General features: G+C 28.2%; 1 protein-coding gene across 1 annotated transcript; it reads right to left on the reverse strand.

Annotated features, from left to right (window-relative positions):
- Window positions 1-743: 743 nt before the first annotated feature.
- Window positions 744-21392, reverse strand: LOC111031325 (dedicator of cytokinesis protein 9). The gene is made up of 33 exons (XM_022311214.1): window positions 21294-21392; window positions 20430-20546; window positions 20032-20207; window positions 19877-19946; window positions 19662-19807; window positions 19426-19528; window positions 19163-19331; window positions 17773-17954; window positions 17486-17644; window positions 16029-16226; window positions 14823-14992; window positions 14579-14740; window positions 14426-14508; window positions 13918-14162; window positions 13608-13849; window positions 13439-13526; window positions 12526-12714; window positions 12270-12455; window positions 11891-12088; window positions 10618-11136; window positions 9773-9906; window positions 9594-9679; window positions 8371-8779; window positions 7668-7936; window positions 7095-7370; window positions 6736-7020; window positions 6315-6523; window positions 5412-5831; window positions 4279-4425; window positions 3939-4161; window positions 3675-3847; window positions 2375-2493; window positions 744-1662 (listed from the first exon to the last, which is right to left on the reverse strand). Exons 1-33 carry the CDS (start codon window positions 21390-21392, stop codon window positions 1419-1421), a joined length of 6495 nt encoding a protein of 2164 aa, XP_022166906.1. The 3' UTR covers window positions 744-1418.
- Between the last annotated feature and the right edge of the window lie 855 nt (window positions 21393-22247).

Below are 22247 nucleotides of genomic sequence, written 5' to 3' on the forward strand. Positions count from 1 at the left end.
ATTTGTACTTAAAATATTATATTTTATACCACAATGACATTTTCAAATGCAGTTTTGGGCAGAAATTAAATTAACTTACCATTTACCAATAATAATATTACAACATTAATATAGTAAAATAAATTACCTTAGTATCAATATAAATACATCATGAAATAAACATAGTAATAGAGGCTGATACACTTTTGCTCAGATTGTTTTACATTCAAATTTTACTTCAAATTTAACACATTTTTTACAGTGGCCTACACGTCACCTAATGTGGATCAGGCATCAGCTAAATTATATTTTTAGTTACCTTTAAAATGTACCTAAAATAAATTAAATTGATTGATATAAATCAGTGCCATAGCTAGGGGGGCTTAAGCTTCCCCCCCCCCAAAAAAAAAATGTCAGACTTACTATACTTGGCAGTACCGTGGCCCTAGTAATAAAATATTGTAGCTCCCCCTCATCAAAAAAATTCTGTCTTATGTTCTGATATAAACTATAAACCAGTGAAAAATAGTTAAAGCAACATTTATTAATTTGATATCAACAATATGTTTTCCTTCACCACATTATTAGATAATAGATTTTAATTAGGTAGGTATTTTTAATACTGTCAAATCTTAACAGTAAGTAGCATACAAGACTAATACTCACTTAAGTACCAAGTTTCAATTTATAGAATATTAATATATCTAGATGGGTATATTATTACTTAAGAGTTATGAGTTATGATACTTATGACAAATATGAAATATGTGACAATTTATGTTTTATTTATTTTTCAACAAATATATTCCTTATTTTTTCTCAATAAGTTATAAATTACAATATTTTCTCATTAAAGTTATTACATAACAATAATTATTTATGTAATCTAAAAGAACATACAAATCTGACAAACGCTAAACTTACCTATAATATATCCATAATACAGTATAAAAAATTAATTTTAATTGATCTTATTCTGGACAATTGCATTAGATATAATAAAAACTGTACACATATAATGTGTAGAAGGATATTTGTCCATAATTTGATTGAATTAATGTCTCAATATGATTGAACAACATATTTAAACTTAATAAGCCTAACTTAACTTTAATACGTCTAAATATTTTACACATTACAAATTACAGGTAAGATAGATTATCAGCTATATTGTAGTATAATTTCTTTAAAAATACTTTATTAAAATAATAACAAGGCCCCAATGGCAAAGTTGGAGAGGCGATAGTTATACAATGGCGGTAGTCATAATAATAAATAGTCAAATTGTATGTAATAATAATAATAATAATAAATAAATAATAATAATAGTAATAATAATAACATTAAATAATTTAATTTGGGTTAGTAACAATATGAAGAATAAAAATGAATCCCTATTTAAATTATACTTCATTTAAATTAGAGCTGTATTACAGGTGTTATGCGTTTGACGAATCTTGACTCGCACCGCTAATTGCAGTAAACAGTGTTCGACTATCGTTACTGGGAGACGTACAGGATTGCAACACATCTCGCCACAGCGAATCGCTTTCAATGCACTCCGAAAGTTCCCGACACATTTTCAAAAAGTTTTCTTGCATCACATCTTGATATTCGATTTGATCGGTAGATACTAACATTCTATTCAACTTCAACGCATCGAAACATGCGCTGATAAATTCTCTGATTTTTAAAAACACAAAAAAAACAAATAACGATTAAAATATAGGTATAATAATTATCAATTTTTTCCAATCAAAACGGGGAAATGTTCGTGCTTGATGTTTAGTAAAATGTAAAAACTGTACACGAATGTGAATCAATGTGAATGGCTGTTAATAAGTTGGAAGTTACATTATATTATGGGCGAAAACTATAATTACGCGATACAATTAGGCATACTCATCGTTAGAAATAATCGTTTTGAGTTTAATGTTATTCTAAAAAAATTATTAACCTTCAAATGAAGTTTCGATCTACGTTTGATGTAGGTAAATGTTTGTGCAGTATGTGCTCTGAGTCAGAGCCTCTGACCACTAGCTGCAGTTAATTTCATCATCATTTACCTACATAATTTGACCTATATACTCACAGCTAGAGTCTTCTATCGAGTCAGACAAATTAAAAAATAAATTATAACAATGTCAATAATCACTACTTCGACTACGTCTTTAACAGCAATACGTGCAATTCAAGCGAAGATTTTAACTTGCTATAAATAAAATATGGTTTGGTGCATCGTATATCCACGTGAACTCCTTCTGCCCTTGGATCAGAATAATTTATATGCATTTATTCTAGTACTTTTTATACATTATCGTTATACAGAATAGTTGTTTTAAACATAATATCATAAATACGCATATCGTATAATAAAATATTTGTATGAACTCACCTAAACGTATCTTTGAGGTCTTGAACTTTGTCGGCCTGCAATTCGAGCACAGCTTGTGGTTCCAAAAACGCTCTAGCGTATGCCAAAGGACCGGCATTGACTTGAACACAAACACTTCCCTGTAATGAGTCAATAAAAATTGTCTACAGTGATGAACATTTTTTTTACACGGAAAAATATTTATATAACTGTATATAATATAAGTATTAATACCTCAAACTTTTGGAAGTAATTAAATCTTTAACCACATTTAACGATTTGCTATAGATACTGCCTATTCATAACTATTATATATTATTATTTATTTATATAAAATATAGTAAAAATACGTCTTATAAACGAAATATTATCGCAAAGTCTAAACTTTTACATTATTTTTATAAGAAGCTGCTAGATAAATGAAGAAAGAATCTGGATTAATAAATTTTCATTTATACATTTTCTAACAAGATGTTCAATTTATCCTAGATATATCGCATAACATATGCATCCATTATTTAATTTCTTACTTAAATTAATTAATTGTAAGTTTAATAAAACAAATACATACACAAATATCTAGATTTTTAGTGGAGCGATAAATATATTGGTTTTGAAATAATAAGTATTTTATGATAAAAGAATCGACCGGTATAAAATTTAATAAAACATATGAATACAATTTTCAAATGCCCAAAAAAAGTATTTTTGAATCATCAAAAACAAAACAATAGAATTGATATTAAATGTAAAGATACGATATTCTTTAAAAATCTGTAGTCCAATACATAATAACTATGTTCCTAATATCAATGTTGATAGCAACATCGTTACATCTTTTTTCTTTCTGGTTTAAATGTTAGTTTCTTTGTCGTTGGATATTTTGGTTCGAGTGCAAACCATCGTTAGGTTAGGGCAGTGGCGTAGCCAGGATTTTTTTTCGGGGGGGGGGGGGGCTGATCAATTTTTTACACAGCGGTGGTTTAGTTTTTGATAGAATACCATAGACCATTAAAATAATTTTTAAATTGTATTAACATTTCGGGGGGAGGCTGCAGCCCCTTCAGCCTCCCCCTGGCTGCGCCACTGGGTTAGGGTAAAGATGGCCTAAAAATGTATATTTAGCTAATATATAAGGGTTGCCAATATGTCTTATCTATATTATGATTTATACCAATACCATGTTCATGTATTCATATAGCAAAAATGATATAATATACTTATAAAAAAGATTGAATGAAAAATTGTACAATAATAATAATTAATATTTTTTATAAATATTTACGCTTGGAACATGATATTATAAGAAGAAGATTTTTACTTGTAAACGGAGCTGCAATTTTTTTACATCCGTTGGCTGAGCAGATACCGTTTGTCTCAATTCTCGAACTCGCTGGCACATTTCATCTATGGCTACTTGTATTGGACATTGTTCTATTTCACGTCTAGCACATACTCGTAAACGTTTCTTGACGTATGGAAATTTATACTCAGCTAGAGAATAATAAATTTTCATTATAAGTTTTGCTCTGTTGCTGTTTATTATAATTTTTATTTTATAGAATAATATATACTAAATATTTACTTTTTATAATTGTCTGTCGTTTCCATTGCTCGCGGGGGCCACTTTGAGATTGGCCACCGCCAAGTGTAAACGGTGTTTCAAAAACAAAACTATCAATGTCGTGATTGCGTTCAAACTCTGAAACGGAATCGTTATCGATTTCCATATATTTTTCTCCATGGTATGGCACGACGTGAGTGATTTGAATGTAAGCGAATTTCACGTCCAATTCAGAAATGGAAATCTATGTAGCCAATAGTATAAAAAAATATGTATTACAAAAACTGTAAACTCAAATTAATTCAATGAACAATACGATCTACCGCCTACCAAACGCTATGCCTAACATGGAAATACTTACAGTACTTGAATCCATAATTATGCGAACATTGTCGCGACCAAATTTGTCACCGTATTGACACATTAATCGTTCAGATACGTCCGATAAAGGTGTTAGCTTTGGCTCTTTGTAGACGAATTCTACACCGTGTTGATCGCCAAAATATGCCTGAACCAAAAAAAAAAAAAACATTGCAAGCAAAAAAAAAAGTTTTCTTATTGAAAATTATAATAGTGTAATGAGCTTTATAAAATATGAATAATGAATACATACTACTTATTAGGTACATCATATATATTGCTATAATATATATATACATACAACATAAGTATATCAAATAAGAATATGATGGCGTTGGGATGTTTATGATCCGTAATAGCAAATAGACAATAGTTAATAGTTATAGGTACCTACATTGTTCATTTACGATTTAGCCATATACCCTATAAATTAATAATATCTAATGGAATAACTAAATGAGCTCATATGTGTATAATTTACCAAAGTAATATTTATATAGGTATACATAACATAGATAATTGGTTTAGTGTAAGTTATTAACGTATAAAATATCAAAAATATGCGTTATATAGGTAAGATGTAATTAGAAGAACTGACAAATGAAATAGTTCTTTTGTTCTTATTTTTATTTTTAAAATCAATAATGAGCCTCTGAATCATGTTAAAGGGATCATGAGCTCGCTATTGATCATAAATTCATAAACTATAAAATGATTTTTAGTGATTGTCCATGTCGCTCAGCATATTGTGTAAGCTAAAAAATTCTAAAAACCAAAACATTTGAATAACTGTAGGTATAATAATTAAAGGATAATATATGCAATGTGGATCATCGGTCAACTCACTGTATTTTACTTTTACGGAATCGTATAAACTTATGTACACAATAACAGAAACATGCAGTGGCGTATCCAGGGAGGCTCTAGTAGCCATGCACCCTCCTCACCATTGGCCGTATTAAATTGATGGTTATTAATTAGGTAATAATTGATTTTTATTGTTTATGTATTACACTATTACATAATATATACACAATATATATTATATTGATTATTTGTATGTGTCCCCTTTTAAGATTTTAAACAACGCTACTACAGGTAACATGGAATATTTATTATATGGTGTATCTATACCTGTCCGAACAGTGTAACCCTATAGTAACGGCCGAGCATCCGGCGACCAGACTGGCGGGCGGACACGGCTGTGTCGTACGCGATGCCCACGGTCCGGTAACAGTCGGCCAGCGCATGGTAGTCCTTGCGGTGCTCGTATATAGGTATGACCAACTTGTACAGCTCGCCGAAACATTCGTACAGCTCAGCCCGGCGTAGGCTGACTGCGCACGCCTCCAGCCGCTCCAGGAGGGCCTGCTCCCCGTACAGAGTGTCGTTAGCCGCCACGCTGCCTCCGCCGGAGTCCAGCTGAAGGCCCGTCTCGTCCCTGGCAATATTCGACGAGATTTTTCCGAACGCTTCGGCACCCCATCCTTGAGTTCCCTTCAGTTTCCGGTACTGCGCCACGAGCGCCGCGATGTGAAGCCTACAGCAGGCGGCCTGAAAATAATAACTTGATAGTTAGGTATGTAGGTAATAATCATAGTTCGAAAGTTCGATCATCTGCATAGTAACATACTGACATAATAATATAATAGTATAATTATGTGTATGGATGTTGTACCTTGTACAGTCTCAGCGTTTATTATACCTATATTATGTGCGCGGTTCGAGATTTTTTTATAATTTATAAAGCACTAAAAAAGCACAATAACTCTATATACCTACTTTTAAAAATGTTTAAAAATCTATTACCTAAATCCTAGTATTTATTGAGATTACCCCCGTTATGTGTATTTTTTTCTAATCTATTATTTAAAATAAATACCTACATCCTACTATACAGTTCGTGGTAATGTTGATATACATGTATATACATTCATATTTCCACCCTGCTGTTTTGGTACACCCTGAGTATGGATATGAAAATGCTATAAATCCCGAACACTGTTAATAATTATTATTGAGATGAATCACCCGAACCTCTGAAAAATCACCGTTTTCGTCGTGATTTCGAGCCATGGTCTGTAACCAAGTTAAACGCAATTCGGGCGTTGACGCATATGAGTTCGCCAAACTATGTTGGAGATCAGCCAGCATTTCGGGGTCGTGGTTCAGGTCCTTCATACGAGCAGTTGCCATGAGCACAGTCCTCACGCGTCTTGTTAAATCCTTCACTTGTATTGGAAACCCTAAGACCAAAACTCATTTAGGTAATTACAAGTAAAAACGAAAAATATAAATACACTTTGAAAAAGTTTTAATAAAAATAATTATTTTAAATTTCAATGCAAATAAATGATTGTTTTTATGTTTTTAATTGTTTAGCCAGGACTCAAAAGTAGTAAAGAGATTTACTTGACATGAATAAAAATGTAAGTATGAATTAGTAATCCGTACGTACCAGTATTTTTCATTACTTTATCACTATTAGCGTAACTATTGATTAACGAGAGACTTTCTTGAAAACGTGAGTTATTGAGACCCGCAGACGTCAAGTCACCCAACAACTGTGACACGGCGATGACAGTTTGCAAATGAACTCTGGTAATATTTGACGAAGAAAGTTCAAAATTGCTCCGCATTAACAGATACAAAGCAGCACAGGATTCTTGTCGTACTTTAGAAGACCGACTATTACAACCATTTAATAGTTGGGAGCAAAGTTTGCCGACTAAGTGAGCAGTACCTTAACAAACAATGGTTACATATACAATCTATGACAGTTTTAAATTAGTAAGATAAGGTACCAAATTTGAATACCTTTAAATAATACACAAGAAAAGTTATTAATAAATGATCTTAAAGTAGCGAACACATGTCCACAGACTAATGTAGATTGTGGAATGCATAAAAACGCCATGAGGGTTGAAAAAACGCTCTCCATGATGTCATTTTCACCGTTGTACGCCATTAGAGTATCCTTAAAATGTACACAATAAGATGAAAGAGCATCGAGGACAACTAAACCCACTTCTGCTGTAAGATTAGCTTCAGACTGTACTCGAAATGTCATGTTGTCATCACTAGTCGAGTTATCTAAAATAAATATACATACACATATATTAAATAATTATATATGCTCACAAAATAATGATTTCATAATTTATATAAATTATAATTATAATAATTTAATATTATTAATAAAAACACTTAGGTAATAATACTGCAATCATTGGTAATTATTGTGCTAATAACATAATTATATAATGAAATATTGTGTGACTTAAAGTGTTTTCAAATATTATTAGCTAAAACTTTTTACAAATATTAAACTAAAAAGATTCCTCTGACTACACTAAAGAAATACTAAATATTTACATAACATATTATAACCTTTTTTTGAATTTTCTACTCGACCAATGCTGCCTGTACCATTGCTACTTAATATAGGAGGTGTTAATTGAGATATTTGTGTCTGACAATTTAAATTAGCCGTTGTTTCCGCATTAAATTCTGATGGTGGTTGCATTCGGGCAGGTAAAGTCATAGATTTCTTAGTTGTAGTAGTAGAAGTTGGCTGAACATTATCTCGGTTATTTGCAGCTAATGTCTCTTCCACTATATGTCGGCGTCCCATGTACCGAAATTCTTGTAAACTTAACCTAAAAATTAAAAAAAAAAACTATTTTATTGATTTATATTATGTTTGATGTGTACTCATAAGTTAACAATATAAATATTTAACTGATATAAATATATACAGTTTATTATTATTAGGTCATTTTGAGTAATATTTTTTATTGTTGTAGGATTAATGATGCTGTTTGAAAACTAGTTAAACTATACTCCATTCACGTTAAGAGGGCACTGATATTTCTTCTTAATGTGAATGAAGTGCAAAGTAACACATTTTCAAAATCACATCAGGGAGTTTAGGTAACTAATTCAATTTCAGACAAAACAATTGGCCATACAAGGCATGTGTTTCATTTCAAAACAATTAAAAGACACCTTATATGATAAGTTGATAACCAATATAAGATACACTAGAAAATGTAGTTGTTTAATTAAATTATATCTTAAAAGTTTTACATACTCAATAATTTTAAAAAATGCCACAATATCTGGTTCCGTACAGTAACGCCACCATGATATTAATTGATCTTGAGATGAATATTTCAAAACAAACAAAAAACACACAAGGACATCTTTGACTTCGGTTGGTTCTAATTTGCTTACTACATTTACTGAGGAATCCGTAGTAATGTGAAATGTCTGTGTACCGCTGATAGATCTAGAGTGACGATTTCTATTTGAAACGTCTGATTCAGATACGTAAGAATTTCTTCTAACGGCAGTTTCTTGTGAAAACATTGACAAAGAATTTGTTCGATCGGGAGAAGACAAATTCGAAGCACATGAATTTATACTTAAATTAGAATCGGTTTTAATCAGTTTCTCATGCTGTTGATGATCCAGGCTAATTAACTTTTTGGACGGCGTTACTAAAAAAATATATATATATTATTACTATTTATATTTCATATAAAGTAGAAAAATTGGCATTATTTTAACAAGCAATATTATAAATTCAAATTTGGGAGAAATTAAATATTTAAATTAAGTTTAATGATCAATTCAACAATATTGTTTGTGGAGACTTGAAACTTTTATGTGGGCATATTATTATACCTACTAATACACAATGTCAAAATTATATATCCAAAACCAAAACATCTAGATTAATTTTATGCAACAAACTTAGTCACATAGTTCTATGGTGAGCCTCAGAAGTTAATAACACTAATATATGATACATTATATACAATTATTATAATTTGTATAACGGATTAAATAATAAGGTCCTTAAAAAAGATGGGCATGGCCAGAAACTTTTCTATAACGTACACTTGTCTATAACGAACACTTTTGATGGTCTTGTGAGTCTTATAGGCAAGTTTTTACTGTGTATAATTATACAATAAATGCAATGTTTTTGGCCAAAATAAATTCCATCTACAGTATATTAGTTAGTATACTGTATAAGTATAAGTATATTACTAATAGTAAAATAAATTACCATAGAAGCCATAAATTTATATCATAAAATATACTTAGTAATGTAGGTGCTCAGAATTATTTTTTATATGTAATGATATTTTATTTATCATTAAATTCTAATGTAGCGCATACAATATGTACTACAGTAACTTAATCAATGACGAAGTACACTCAACACCTACTGTATAGGAGAGTAGTTACCTATATTTTTATAAAATGTCTACTAAGTTTAAAATAATTATACTAAGAAAAACTTACGGTGGCTAGCAATTGCTGCAAAATATGTAGAATCTCTCAAGTTCAAAGACATTCTGGGACCAATGTCATTAGTAAGATTATTAGGCCTAAAATTCAAAAGTTAAAAAGTTATTACAAAGCATTGATTAGTTGTATACACAAACATTTAAATATGATAATCATATTCTCTCTCAAATTACCTCGGCGAAGATAATTTTATTGGACGCTTAATAACTTGATTAACTGTTCGTTTTCTATAATCTAAACGCCCAATGTTTTCTATAACAACTCCTAGCCAAGGTAAGTATAGTGACGCGATTCGAGCCATTTGTCCCTGTAAAACAAATAATATAATACTAATGCAATATAAGAATTCTGGTAAGGACCTGTGGTCCAACACATGCTAAAATCAAAGGACAAGACAAGTGGTTACTGGGCAGCAATAGGTAGCTTCATTTACACAGTGCTAAAGAAAAAAGAAGATGTAAAAAGATAACAAGTAACAGTGGCTGTGACACTATGGATCAGGATACTCTTGGTTAAGGAATTTAGTTGTGTACACAAAAAAGAAAAAGGTGAATTAAATTGGTAATAAAGACCTTAATACATTCTATACTTTATGATAAGAATTTATTATTTACTGGTATTGTTATTAAAATCAATAAACAGTGTAAGTGGTGATGAAATTACCCAATCACCCACAATACCCGTATTAGGACGCCAAAAGTAAAAAATAATAAATACATTTTTGAAAATTATATTACAGCCCACAACAACAAAATAAAAAATAAAATATGAGCATCAAAGAGAAAAAATAATAAGGTGACATCTTTTTTATCTAAATACATTTCTTGTAATCTATAGACATATTTTAAAAATCCTCAAAACATTTATAATTAGTAAATTTTGATTCAAATCTAAAAAAATTGTCTTATAGTTTAAAATACTCAATATATATGTGTCATTCTTAAATAATCATATATCTACTAAGTACTTATAATTTTTAAATTAAAAATAATATGAACTTTACTTAATTAATACATACTTTTGATTGATATCGATCATCAAGTTCGTGTTTAGCGAGTAAATCACGAAAACATGCGATAGCCGAGTGACGGTATTCGTACGGCGAGCAAAATGAATTTGAAACTTCACGTAACAATATTGCTGTAAGGAAGTGATGGCGACAATATTCGTCTGACATGTAATATTGAGAATGTGGTGACCATCCTTGTGGTGTTTGTCCATTCTGGACAGGTAAATTGAACGAAATGTAGTGTTCATGTGATATAACTATCTTCATGAATAACAACTTTGCGCTTCTAACAAAAGTTGAATCACAAGTCGACAAGCTATTAATATATACATTTATCAGTCGAAATACAAATCCTCGGTCCATAAATGTCAAACATTTCTTTAAGAAATGTGCTGCAGCCATATTCAACTTGGCGACTTGTGACGGCATTTCTTTGTGTTTAACAGTGACATATGGCAATAGTACGTCTATTAACATATGATGGACACGAGACTGATACTCTGAAGAAAACCTTTCGTTACGACGCATCTGTGAAAAATATTTATGCATTTTTAAAAATCATTAAATTATACACAGATTGTAATCGATTTTAAAATTGCAATAATTAAGAAAATATTTTATTTATTTATTAGTGTACAATAATTCATTCTAGTGTACAATTTTCAAAAACAATAAAAATGTTCAATTTTTATCACAGTTGATTTTGTGACTAAATATCAAGACAAAATTCTAGAAAATAACTCAATTCACATTTGCAATACTCACACAGCACATAATCTCATCACCGTATTGAGGTAAATAGTGTTTGAGATTTATGGGGAGAGAAATTCGCTAAGTCCAGGAAGGGGGCTAAAGTCTGTGCTACTTAATTGAGTATTTGTAAAAGTAACAAAGAACTAAAACTATATCTATACTGATAATTTATTGTTACTTAAATTTGAAGAAAAAATAGGCAAGGGTTAAAACTTTAGATGCGGTTTGATTGAAACTATTGTACTAATGCACTACAAATGCATTATAATATTATTAATTATTATAAAACTAATAGAAGAATTAATACTCTACTAAGCAGAAACCACTAAAATCGGGTACTGATTATTCTAAATAATAAAGTAAATTTTCATAACCTGCTAATTTTTAATTATAAGCCGTGTATGAATAATACTCAATAATTTACATTTAAGATTTTTGTAGTTTTATTATTCCTCTTTGAAAAAACTAACTAACTATAAGGAGAGAGAGATTTATAAAAACACGGTTTTTCATAAAATTATATATTTACCTTAATTCTGTTTGACGTCAATAAATACTGTCCCATACTCTTTATTACAATTTGAAAGAAGAAGTTTGAGTTGACTAGAAATTTATTGATTAACAAAAAATCTGTATTATCCGGGTTGAGTAAATTTGGTAAATGAGCAAGGAGTTGATCGTGCACAGTGTTATTAGGTGTATTTGTTGCTGGAGTAGTAAAAACATACTGAAAATAAACATAAGAACATTTTAATTACAAATATTTATAATATTATTTTACACTATTATTTATTAATTAAAATAGTCAGTATTAAATGATAATCTTGTAGACAATTTAACTAATATTAGTGAAAACCATTCATTATTTAATAGTTATTAATCAAAATAATATAAATAAAACTAAATACCTTTATGTATATGTTTAATGTGTCACATCGACCAGATTCTTGAATTGAATCTACTATATGAACTAATAATCTGATTATATTACTTGCAATATTGGTACAAGAAGTGAATGCAAGCAGATTAAATAACTGATTGAATAACGTTGGTAAAAAGTTGATTACAGAAACTAAATCAATTGCATGCGATGCCTAAAAAATATGAAATTAAAATAATTTATGTATGTATGTTGTATTTTTTTAAATAAAAAGTTTATATTACTTTTAATATTTTACATGTTTCCGTTTCAGGGGGTATAATAGTAGTAACTTTACTATGTTCCAAACGTTCTGCATGTGCAAAAAGGTTTTGCATATGATTATCTGATGAATATATACTCGATAACAAATGGCACTTGAATGAAAATAAAGGCTTTTGTCCATCTATCCAACATACTTCAGGCCCACAATACTAAATAAATTTATAAAAAAAAAATTAAAATACATAATTTATAGTATTTTAATAATGTATATGTTTAGTTATAGTTGTTTAATAAATAAGACAGTAATATCATTAAACATTAAATTAGTGTTAAGGTCCAAAATGGAAAACTACCCACTAAAAACTGTTTTTAGATCACTAACATTGGTAAAATTTGCCTTGAAACCGCTATTTATAAATTTATACTACTACTTAATAGATTATAGGTACTTTGTGATACACAATAAGTTTAAATGTTTTTACATTATTTGAATACCTATATCAAGCATTAACAAAAAATATAATTTAGTAGAGTTTACTAACAATTTCATTTGTTATTTTTATACAAAGATAGGTAAATATTAACTACTAATACTTAGTTACAAATCCAATATTTTAAACAAATTAATTAATTTCAATAAACTTAATTTTTACACTTTCCAAAAATATCTCTATTTGATTTAGTACTTTTCAATGAAAAAAGTATAAATCAACAATAAGAAGCACAAATAATTATTCATTCAATGTTTTTGTTAAATGAACAATTACTTATTTTATCATCATATATATTTGTATCAACTAGTATTATCATAATTACGTATAGGTATAAATATATAACGGGATGATAGAATTAACTTGAAACACTCATCATTTAAGTTTTGTTATAATATCTACAAACAACAATTAACAGTATAAGAAGAAATAAATAACTTACTCCTTTTCCAAGACCAAATGGCTGTACTGATAAATACCCAGCTGGTAAACCTACAGATACAGGTAAACATTTTGCATCCATGTTGATTCTAAATAAATATAATATAATTGATATAATATAATATAATTTTGTAACACAAAAATGATAAAATAAATACGATTATTATTACTTAGATTTTAAGATAAGTGGTAGCCATGAGTATCCCACTATTGTTTCCACAGAAATATTTGATTGCTTTTTACGTGAACCATCTACAGATATATGCTTAAAAGTAAACAGTAGATGGTGTTTTGGAGTTATATGCACAGGAAGTCTTATTTTAATTTCATCATACCAGATTGGGTTTGTACTATGGTATAAGACATTAGTCCACATAGAACTCAATAATTGACCATGTGCCCCATAAATACACTAAAATATTTTGAAGCAACATTTTTTATAAACAAACTTTAGGAAAAACAGCTTAAATATAAAATTACTTTAATAGGCTTAGAGTCTATATTATCGCTATCAAATAATTGGACCATACACGTAATGTTTCGGGCTCGAGGAATATGTTTTTGTGTATCAAATGCCAGAGACAGTGGATACACATACAAGTGATTAATATAAGCTGTCTGTGGTTGTGCATCTGGATATAATTCAGCAATCTCAATGATTGGATGATTTCGACTAGGTGGAATAGGAAATGGTTTAACTGCAGTCCAACATGTAGTCAATATGTCTAAATAAAAAAACAATGACACAATAAATAAATCAAGCATTGTGATAATACATTTAATAGTTAAATTGTATAATATTATTTAAGTTAATACACAGTAGATATTACAATATCAAATAAGTGAGTCAACATTTTGTTTACTAATAATATAAAAATCATAGCTAACACCCAAAGAGGCACATAATATCTGCCCCTGCCTGCATTTAACTTAAAAGGATGCCATGATAACTTATTTTAAAGAAATATAATTAATTTTTGATTCTTACTTTCTGGAAGAGTACTGGTTAACTGTTGAATTTTCATCTGAACATGACCAGGAATTACAACGCATTTGTTCATTTTTTCAGGTCTTAAAATAAAATAATTTTTTTTAAATATTATCTAAAAATTACAATATAACTATAATCAACACAACTCACTTGCGATATTCCATCAATATTTTCACCATATCATCATCTCCCAGCTTAGAAAGCTCCTGCCTATACAATGTCATAAAATCGGAAGACGTATCTAGTTCACAGCTATATAATCGAAACAAAGGCCGAGCAGACCAAGCAAATGGCATTCGGTAATTACCTAATCTAAAAAAAAAAACAAAGCAATAATTTATTTTTTATCCTAACTAGATAGAGATTCACCGTGTTTTTAAAATTTTTTTTTTACCTATGACAAATATTTTTAACAGCTTTAAATACTTTCAACCCATTATCTTTATTATTTGTTGTTGCTTTAATATATGGTTCAGAAACACGTACTATACCACCTTGAAGTACTTTGTCTATTCTTAACACTAAGTATATATCTGAATGTGGTTTTGATATACACATTATTGCCTAAAAACATATTAAAAACACTTTTAATATAATATATGATAAGAGAATGTCTATAAATAAGTTATAATTCATAAATAATTTGTATTCACTCCAGTAAAACACTGCAGTTCAAAAAACAATTTAAATTTTATAATTTATGATATCTTTTTTTTATATAATTTCAAATAATTCATACCATAAATTAAATTTTATATAATTAGAATGTTTATTAATAAAAATTAGTTAAACTCAAATGTTATCAAATTATTTCGTCACTTGTTTAGTATGCTACCTCCCGGAAAATGTGACATACCTAGCTGTCATGTTTACTATTAAATAGTATTGTTATACTTTTATTTCATTTTATTACAGGAAAATATCTGTGATTTGAGTTAAATTAAGATATATAATATATTATAATTTATCAGTGATACAATACTATATAATAGCTATTTATTTTCTATTATATGTCTATTTAGTCATTGTGGTAACTTGTAAAATACATCCACCAAGACCCACAATAACTTATTTATAGATATTATTTTATTTTGTGTCTGTGCTGTGTCCTTCCAACTTGTTGCGTTAAGTGACAGATATCTCAACTGAAATACGAATGGTGGAGGTCAATTAAGACACAACACAACTATTAAACTATTAATTTGAAATTTTCTGGTGTGGTGTATAAACAACATAACAATTTATGACATATTAAAATATTTAATGATTACCAACAATACATTAAGTAAATTGTAATTAGATAAATTGTTATGAATTAATAATCAATAGGTAAAGTATGGTTAACACTCGTAGAGTTTTGTGTTAGGTAGTATTACTACACTAACGGAGTAGCGGTAGGTAGCATACTACACGAGTACCAATAAATTATAGTTACTTATAGGAGTATTATTTTTTGTTTAATAGTAAAACCCAAAATAGCAATTGAGATGAAAATTGAAAAAGCATAATATGATAGGTATAGTTTTTTTATCATCATAAAGGTATATTTGTGCTTTAACATTTGAGATTTCATATGTATTTAGTCACACAAAATTATTACTTGTTTTTGCTTGAATAGCCAATTCTTTGTCACTTTACAGTTTTTTGATATTTCAATAAATTTATGGCCGTCAATTTGATTATCATGATTAACTAGATTTGTCATACTGTCGTGGTTAATATCAAAATGGAAATCTTCAGATATTTTTTTACCAGAACGTATATCAAACAATGCCATAGTTGTGAAATATGGTTCTACCTGCATAAAAGAAAAAACCAAATAATTAAAAAATTGTTTTAAATAACATCAATGAAACCTTAATAATTATTAATAAGAAATATAATTGTAAATTATCATTTAAATATTTGCATAGGTACCAATTTTAAAGAATATATTATAATAAATAATGCCATAGAAAAAGTAGTACAGAACTCCCTCGTTAAGACGAACTCGGTTAACACAAATTATTGGAATGGGCTTCAAATTGGTTTACCGGTCCCAAAAAAGGCCCTATACTTTAAGGTAGATTTTTTTAATATATAACATAAAACTTAAACAAATTTTAGGACCATATTTTTGTTTTATTGATTAACACGAACAGAAAAATATAATTTTCTATTTTTGTTTTATTAATCATATGTATTTAATTTAATTTTTATAACAGCTAAGCAGTCTTATTAATGCCTTATCTTATATGTCTTATTCTCTATGTATGTACATATGTATATATGCAATCTGGTTCGGTTCTAATCGCTCTCATTTAAATTTATTGCTCTATCGATCAGTTTTAACTTTTTAACTTAACATAGTTGGTGATTTGTTGACCAAATTAAATAAAATAATTATTTCGAACATATAATAAAAATATAGTAATAATGTAAAATAACCTTGATGTATTTCTATTTATTATAAGCTTAGTAAAATTTGGTTTGTGTATTTTTTTAAGAGTATTTAATTTAACCTCCTATTATAACACAGTCAGTATAATTTGCTCAACGCGAACAAATTTGTGTTAAAAATATACGCCTACACGCATTTACTGAACACTAGCAGGTTATTGAGGGGTTCTGTTGAGTTTATGTTAACTAGGGAGCACTGTATTTATATTTTATTGAGAATTGTTACTAAAAAATTTATTGAACAGCATAATATGTTTCCAAGAATACTTTTAACTTGAACATTTCTCATGGTTAAGATTTATTAATGTTAGTCAAAATTGTCTATTTGTGAAGTTTCAATAAGTTGGGCTACTTAAGAAGTGGACTTCTAATTAGACACTTTAATTTTGAAGTAAACATTTCACTGTTTTTTTTTTAAACTACAAGTAAATTCAAAAAAATATCACTTGTGATTACAACCAGCATTTGATTTTCAATTTAAATGCTAAAATGATGCTAAATGATAGATTTTTTACTAGATACTAAAAAAGTATTTTTTTTAATAAATTCATCACTTTAAAATAAACCTGGATTTAATAATTTGATGAATCTAAATTATAAACACATAACAATTATTACCTGATTTAAGGAATCATTATTTTCTTCGTTGTTAATTTGTAATCGAAAGTTCAATGCTTGGCATTCAATTAAAACTCTTTGACCAAACCTTTCTTTATATGGTTCTGATATACTATCAGCTGGTTGATTTAGAACATCTTGTCTTATATAACTACTAGGCTGTAAAATGGAAATCATTTAATTTATTTTTGTTTATGAAATTAATATTATAAAAATAGAAATTTATTGGAAAAAATTCAAATTTCCTGTATCCAATAATAACAATTGTATAAATAAGAATAATTTACTTGTTGTAAAAATGGATAAACTGCAAAAAGTCTTCTTCTATTTTCTTGACGTGCATGTGCATTTAATGAATCAGTTTCTCTTGCATATCTCATCAATTGAGGATTTACACTATGTTCTAAGCCTTTTAGTGTACCAAAACTATCATTAGATGGTATGTTCTTGTCAATGAGAGCTATTTCTTCTAAATAATCCATCAGTAAAATATAGTTAACACAAATACAAAAATACATAAATAGTAAGGTAATACAGTAGGGTCTCGATAATCCGAAATTGGGGATAGGGATCGTTCGGATGAGCGATTTGTTCGGATTACCTATGGCTTGAAAAAACACATCAGTTTTATTGTAATTTAAATTATGAAATTTTATTTTTATCTGTATTAATCATGTAAAAACTCATAATTTCAAAAGACAACGAATATATAAAAATATTAATAATCATAATAAACATAATCGAAAAATTGTATTACTGAAAAATATTATTTATAAATACATGTGTACGTATTAGATTAGAAAAGATAATTCTCAAGCCCCTTCGGATTACCGCGTCTTTCGGATTAGCCTGTGTTCGGATTATCGAGACCCTACTGTAGTAGGTAACTACCTACTTAATATTAAGAAAGTTATTTTTAAGTAGTTAGTACAACATTGAAATATACATGGAAATTATGGTATAAAATAAAGATATTCAAATTAATTTAGAAGTATAAAATAAATGGATTTATACATAAATAATTGATGACATTTTTCAATAATTTTTTAATTTTTAAACTCAAATAGAATCAAAAGCAAATTAACGTCCTAATATGAATATAATCAGTATGGAAAATATTGGTAAGACTCAGGCAAATCTAGATAATATAGCTAATAAATAGTTACTGATAAACAATATGCAAAATGTAATACAATTTATTTTAATTTTTAACCATACAGTTTTATATTGTTTTTTTTATTTTTTTACACTACTTATAGGCATATAAATTTTAATAATTTATCAATAACATTCAAGTTAGAATAAAAAAAATGTATTTATATTTATGTCACAATGCCAAGGTCAAAAAAGTATCGATAAACATGAGAATGCACACCTTCCCACTCCAAATGGCACTTTAGTCTAATAATCTAAAATAATATTATCATCAGAAGTAATTATATTGTTTGGAAATTGGATAAAACTAAATTGAAATGAACCATGCAATTCTCTAATAACATTTTTCACAAGTGTCTACTACCAATCAATATAGTTATTTTAAGGTTAAAACATTAAAAAAAAACTTATTATGATTAGTATGATTATAGCCGCTCTATTTTTATAATGTTTGTATAGTTCAGCTACAAATTATACTCATTACATGCTTTTTAATGATTTAACTATATTTTTTATATGTACTATTATTTTCTGGTATTTTGTCATCCCGTTTGTCGTTACTGTGCTGTAATGCTAATTGTAATTTGGTCATCCAATCCATAAGTTCTGGCTCAGTATCTGACGCTAAACAATAACTTTTGTCAGTATCAACCATCCGTAATTCGAAGCAAAATCGGCCTTTTTTACTGTTCTAAAAATGTAAATAAATAATAATATAGAAACACTATGAAATATTAGTAAATCCTAATGTGTTAAGTATTAAATAAATAATCAAAAATATTTACCCGAATTACTTTGTCGCATAAATCCATAACAATTGTTGCCTTCGTATCTCCTTTTTTATCGTCTTTATAAACCTCTAATATATATGTGCCATCAACTTGCTGTCTATAAATACATGTTTGATTTAAAATTAATATAATTAAATTTATAGCAATTAAGAAATGTTTATTTTCAGTTAAACGTTAAAACATTATTACTTAAAAAAAACCCCCCAGTATAATAAAGCATAAAAACTTACTTCAATATACAGAAACGCCGTTTAAAAGATTTTGAACCAGCTAAATTAGCAAACATTCTTTCTGAGGCACCTCCGCCACCATCAGGACCTTTATATAAATATCCTTGTTTGAATAAAGCACTATCATTTTTTACTGTTTTCCAATCCTGTGAGTAAAAAGCAATTTTAATTGTTATACAATATTATTATATCATACCACATAATAGTTGTCTTACTTTATCTAATCCATCTAGGTCTGTGTCAATTTCATAAATTTCTTCTTTGAAATCATCATTTTTAAATACCCTAAAAAAATTGAGTATGTACAGTGTATACTATAGTATTATATACTGATTAAATTAATATGGAACAATTGTATAAATATAATTACTCTGATGGAAATTGAATATATGATCCTGAATATGCACTATATTTATAATGTATAACATGCCAGTTAGCTAAGTAACTTTCTATACATCTTTTTGTTAATAGTGAACAATCAGTAGTGTCTGCATTTGAAGGAATACTGGGGTCCATAGTACGATATCTTCTAGGTAAAACCACTTGCTATGTAAAAAGAAGTTTCATTATGTTTAAGAAAAAATTACAGTAAAGGCCTGTTGTACCGTCTATGGTTACACAAAATCAGGCTTAATCACCTGATAACAGATTTTATAACCCGCCAAATTCAGCCGATTAAACTTGGGTTAATTTTAATCAGAGATGGTACAACTGGCCCTAACTATCAAACAATGAGATTTGTAATATTTGATTTAGTTATGAACTTACTGAAACATCATCAGAAGGATATAATAATAATTCTCTTTGAGGATCATTCTGAAAAACTGTATGGTTCTTAGCAATATAGTCTTCAAAGTCTAATGGATCTACTTGAAAACATTTTTGCTACCAAAAAATAATTAAAACTTATTAAAATGAATGATAAAATATGTATAGAATAACAATATGAATAATATTCATTTTATTTATATTAGTAATAATAGATACAAATTTGTTAAGTTAAGTACACTTTTTACAAGAATTAGGTAATGTATGGTATTTTATTTTCTAAATTGAGCTTAACTTTAAGCCTCTGAACTTTTTGACTTAAAATCTTGAAATGACCCAAATTTACTTAAAAATTCAAAATTATAATTTTATAATTTAGTTGTATGTTTAGTTAATCATTATTGAGCTGTCATAAAAATTCAGCAGAGAAGATAATGATATTACAGAAATAGAAAAAGAATAGGAATTAAAGATAATTAGTGAAATTAGGACAATTATGGCCTGGGGTAAGCCGGAAACTTTTGTTTAACAATCTAATTATTCTGTTTCGTATAATCTAGTTAAAGGGTTGAAATTAAGAAATAGTTACATATAGTACCTATTATTCAACATTTAAAAAGCCTTGTTAATGGTAAACTCCAATTATTGAATAAAAAGCAAAATACATAAAATCATTAAGTAGATAATATATAATAATCTAGTCAGAATTCGCAATAATTGTTTACAAAATATTAAATAACTCAAATAAGTTTCAGAACAAAATTTGCATTTTTAAACTCAGAATTAAATAACAACAAAAAATGATTGTACAAAATAATTTAAAAAACCATTTTACAAAAGTGAAATTTATTTACTAAGACTTACGTTATTTGAACTATCGCGGACAACTTGAGATACAGTTTCTCGAAGTTGAGCTGCCATTCCTGGCCGCCCTAAGCCCTTAGTGAATTTTCTTTCTCCCATACTGAACTCTGATCTCAACTTATGTATAAAATTAAATACAAATTACAAATAACATGAAAATACATTTTTAAATGCATGATAAATAATAATTAATTTGAATAATGAACATGGAAATTGTAAAAGTTAGTAATGCATTAAAACAGTAATGTTGAAATATAATGTAATTTATTAGTAATACTGTGGTTTATGAGCAATTGAAAATAGGTAGTTAAAAGAGTTAAAGATAATTTTAATTTGAAAAGTCACTAGAATATTTGGCTGTCGCCTCTAGGCTTTAAGCCTCCTATAATTCATTAATATATGCCGCGTACCGATAATGATAACGATTATGATTGTTGATAATATATGATAAGGTGCTAAGACCATTTTGAGTTTTGATATTTTAAACATTATATAATTGCCAGCCAGCTAGTAACCAGTACCTACTTGAAGATAAAAGATTTAAGATAAAGAATCCAATACTTAAGTCTGTAATATAAGTACAAGTGCTAATTAAGTGGTACCTGGTATATAGTGGTCTGTGGACTGCCCGACTGATGTATCTAAAAACAATAAATTTAGATAGGTACCTACCTGCCAATATTTAAATAATCGAAAAAGTGTTCGTAAATGTCTTACCCTTGGATTGTAGTTTTTTCATTAGAATTGTATTACCTATAATTTGGTTATTTAATATCTATGCTATGTATTATATTTTATTAGAAACCTCTTAAATTTGATTGTTTTTTGTAGTAGGTTGTAGGTCGTCGACTGTCTAAGTCGAAGATTATTTTAAGCAAGATATAATTTTTTTTTGAAATGGTAAAATTAAATACTAAGTTTGACTGCATATTTTTGTATATTTTTGGAATTGTG

Source organism: Myzus persicae, unplaced genomic scaffold, assembly GCF_001856785.1.
Source record: "Myzus persicae strain clone G006 unplaced genomic scaffold, MPER_G0061.0, whole genome shotgun sequence".
In the NCBI taxonomy this organism is placed as follows: domain Eukaryota; kingdom Metazoa; phylum Arthropoda; class Insecta; order Hemiptera; family Aphididae; genus Myzus; species Myzus persicae.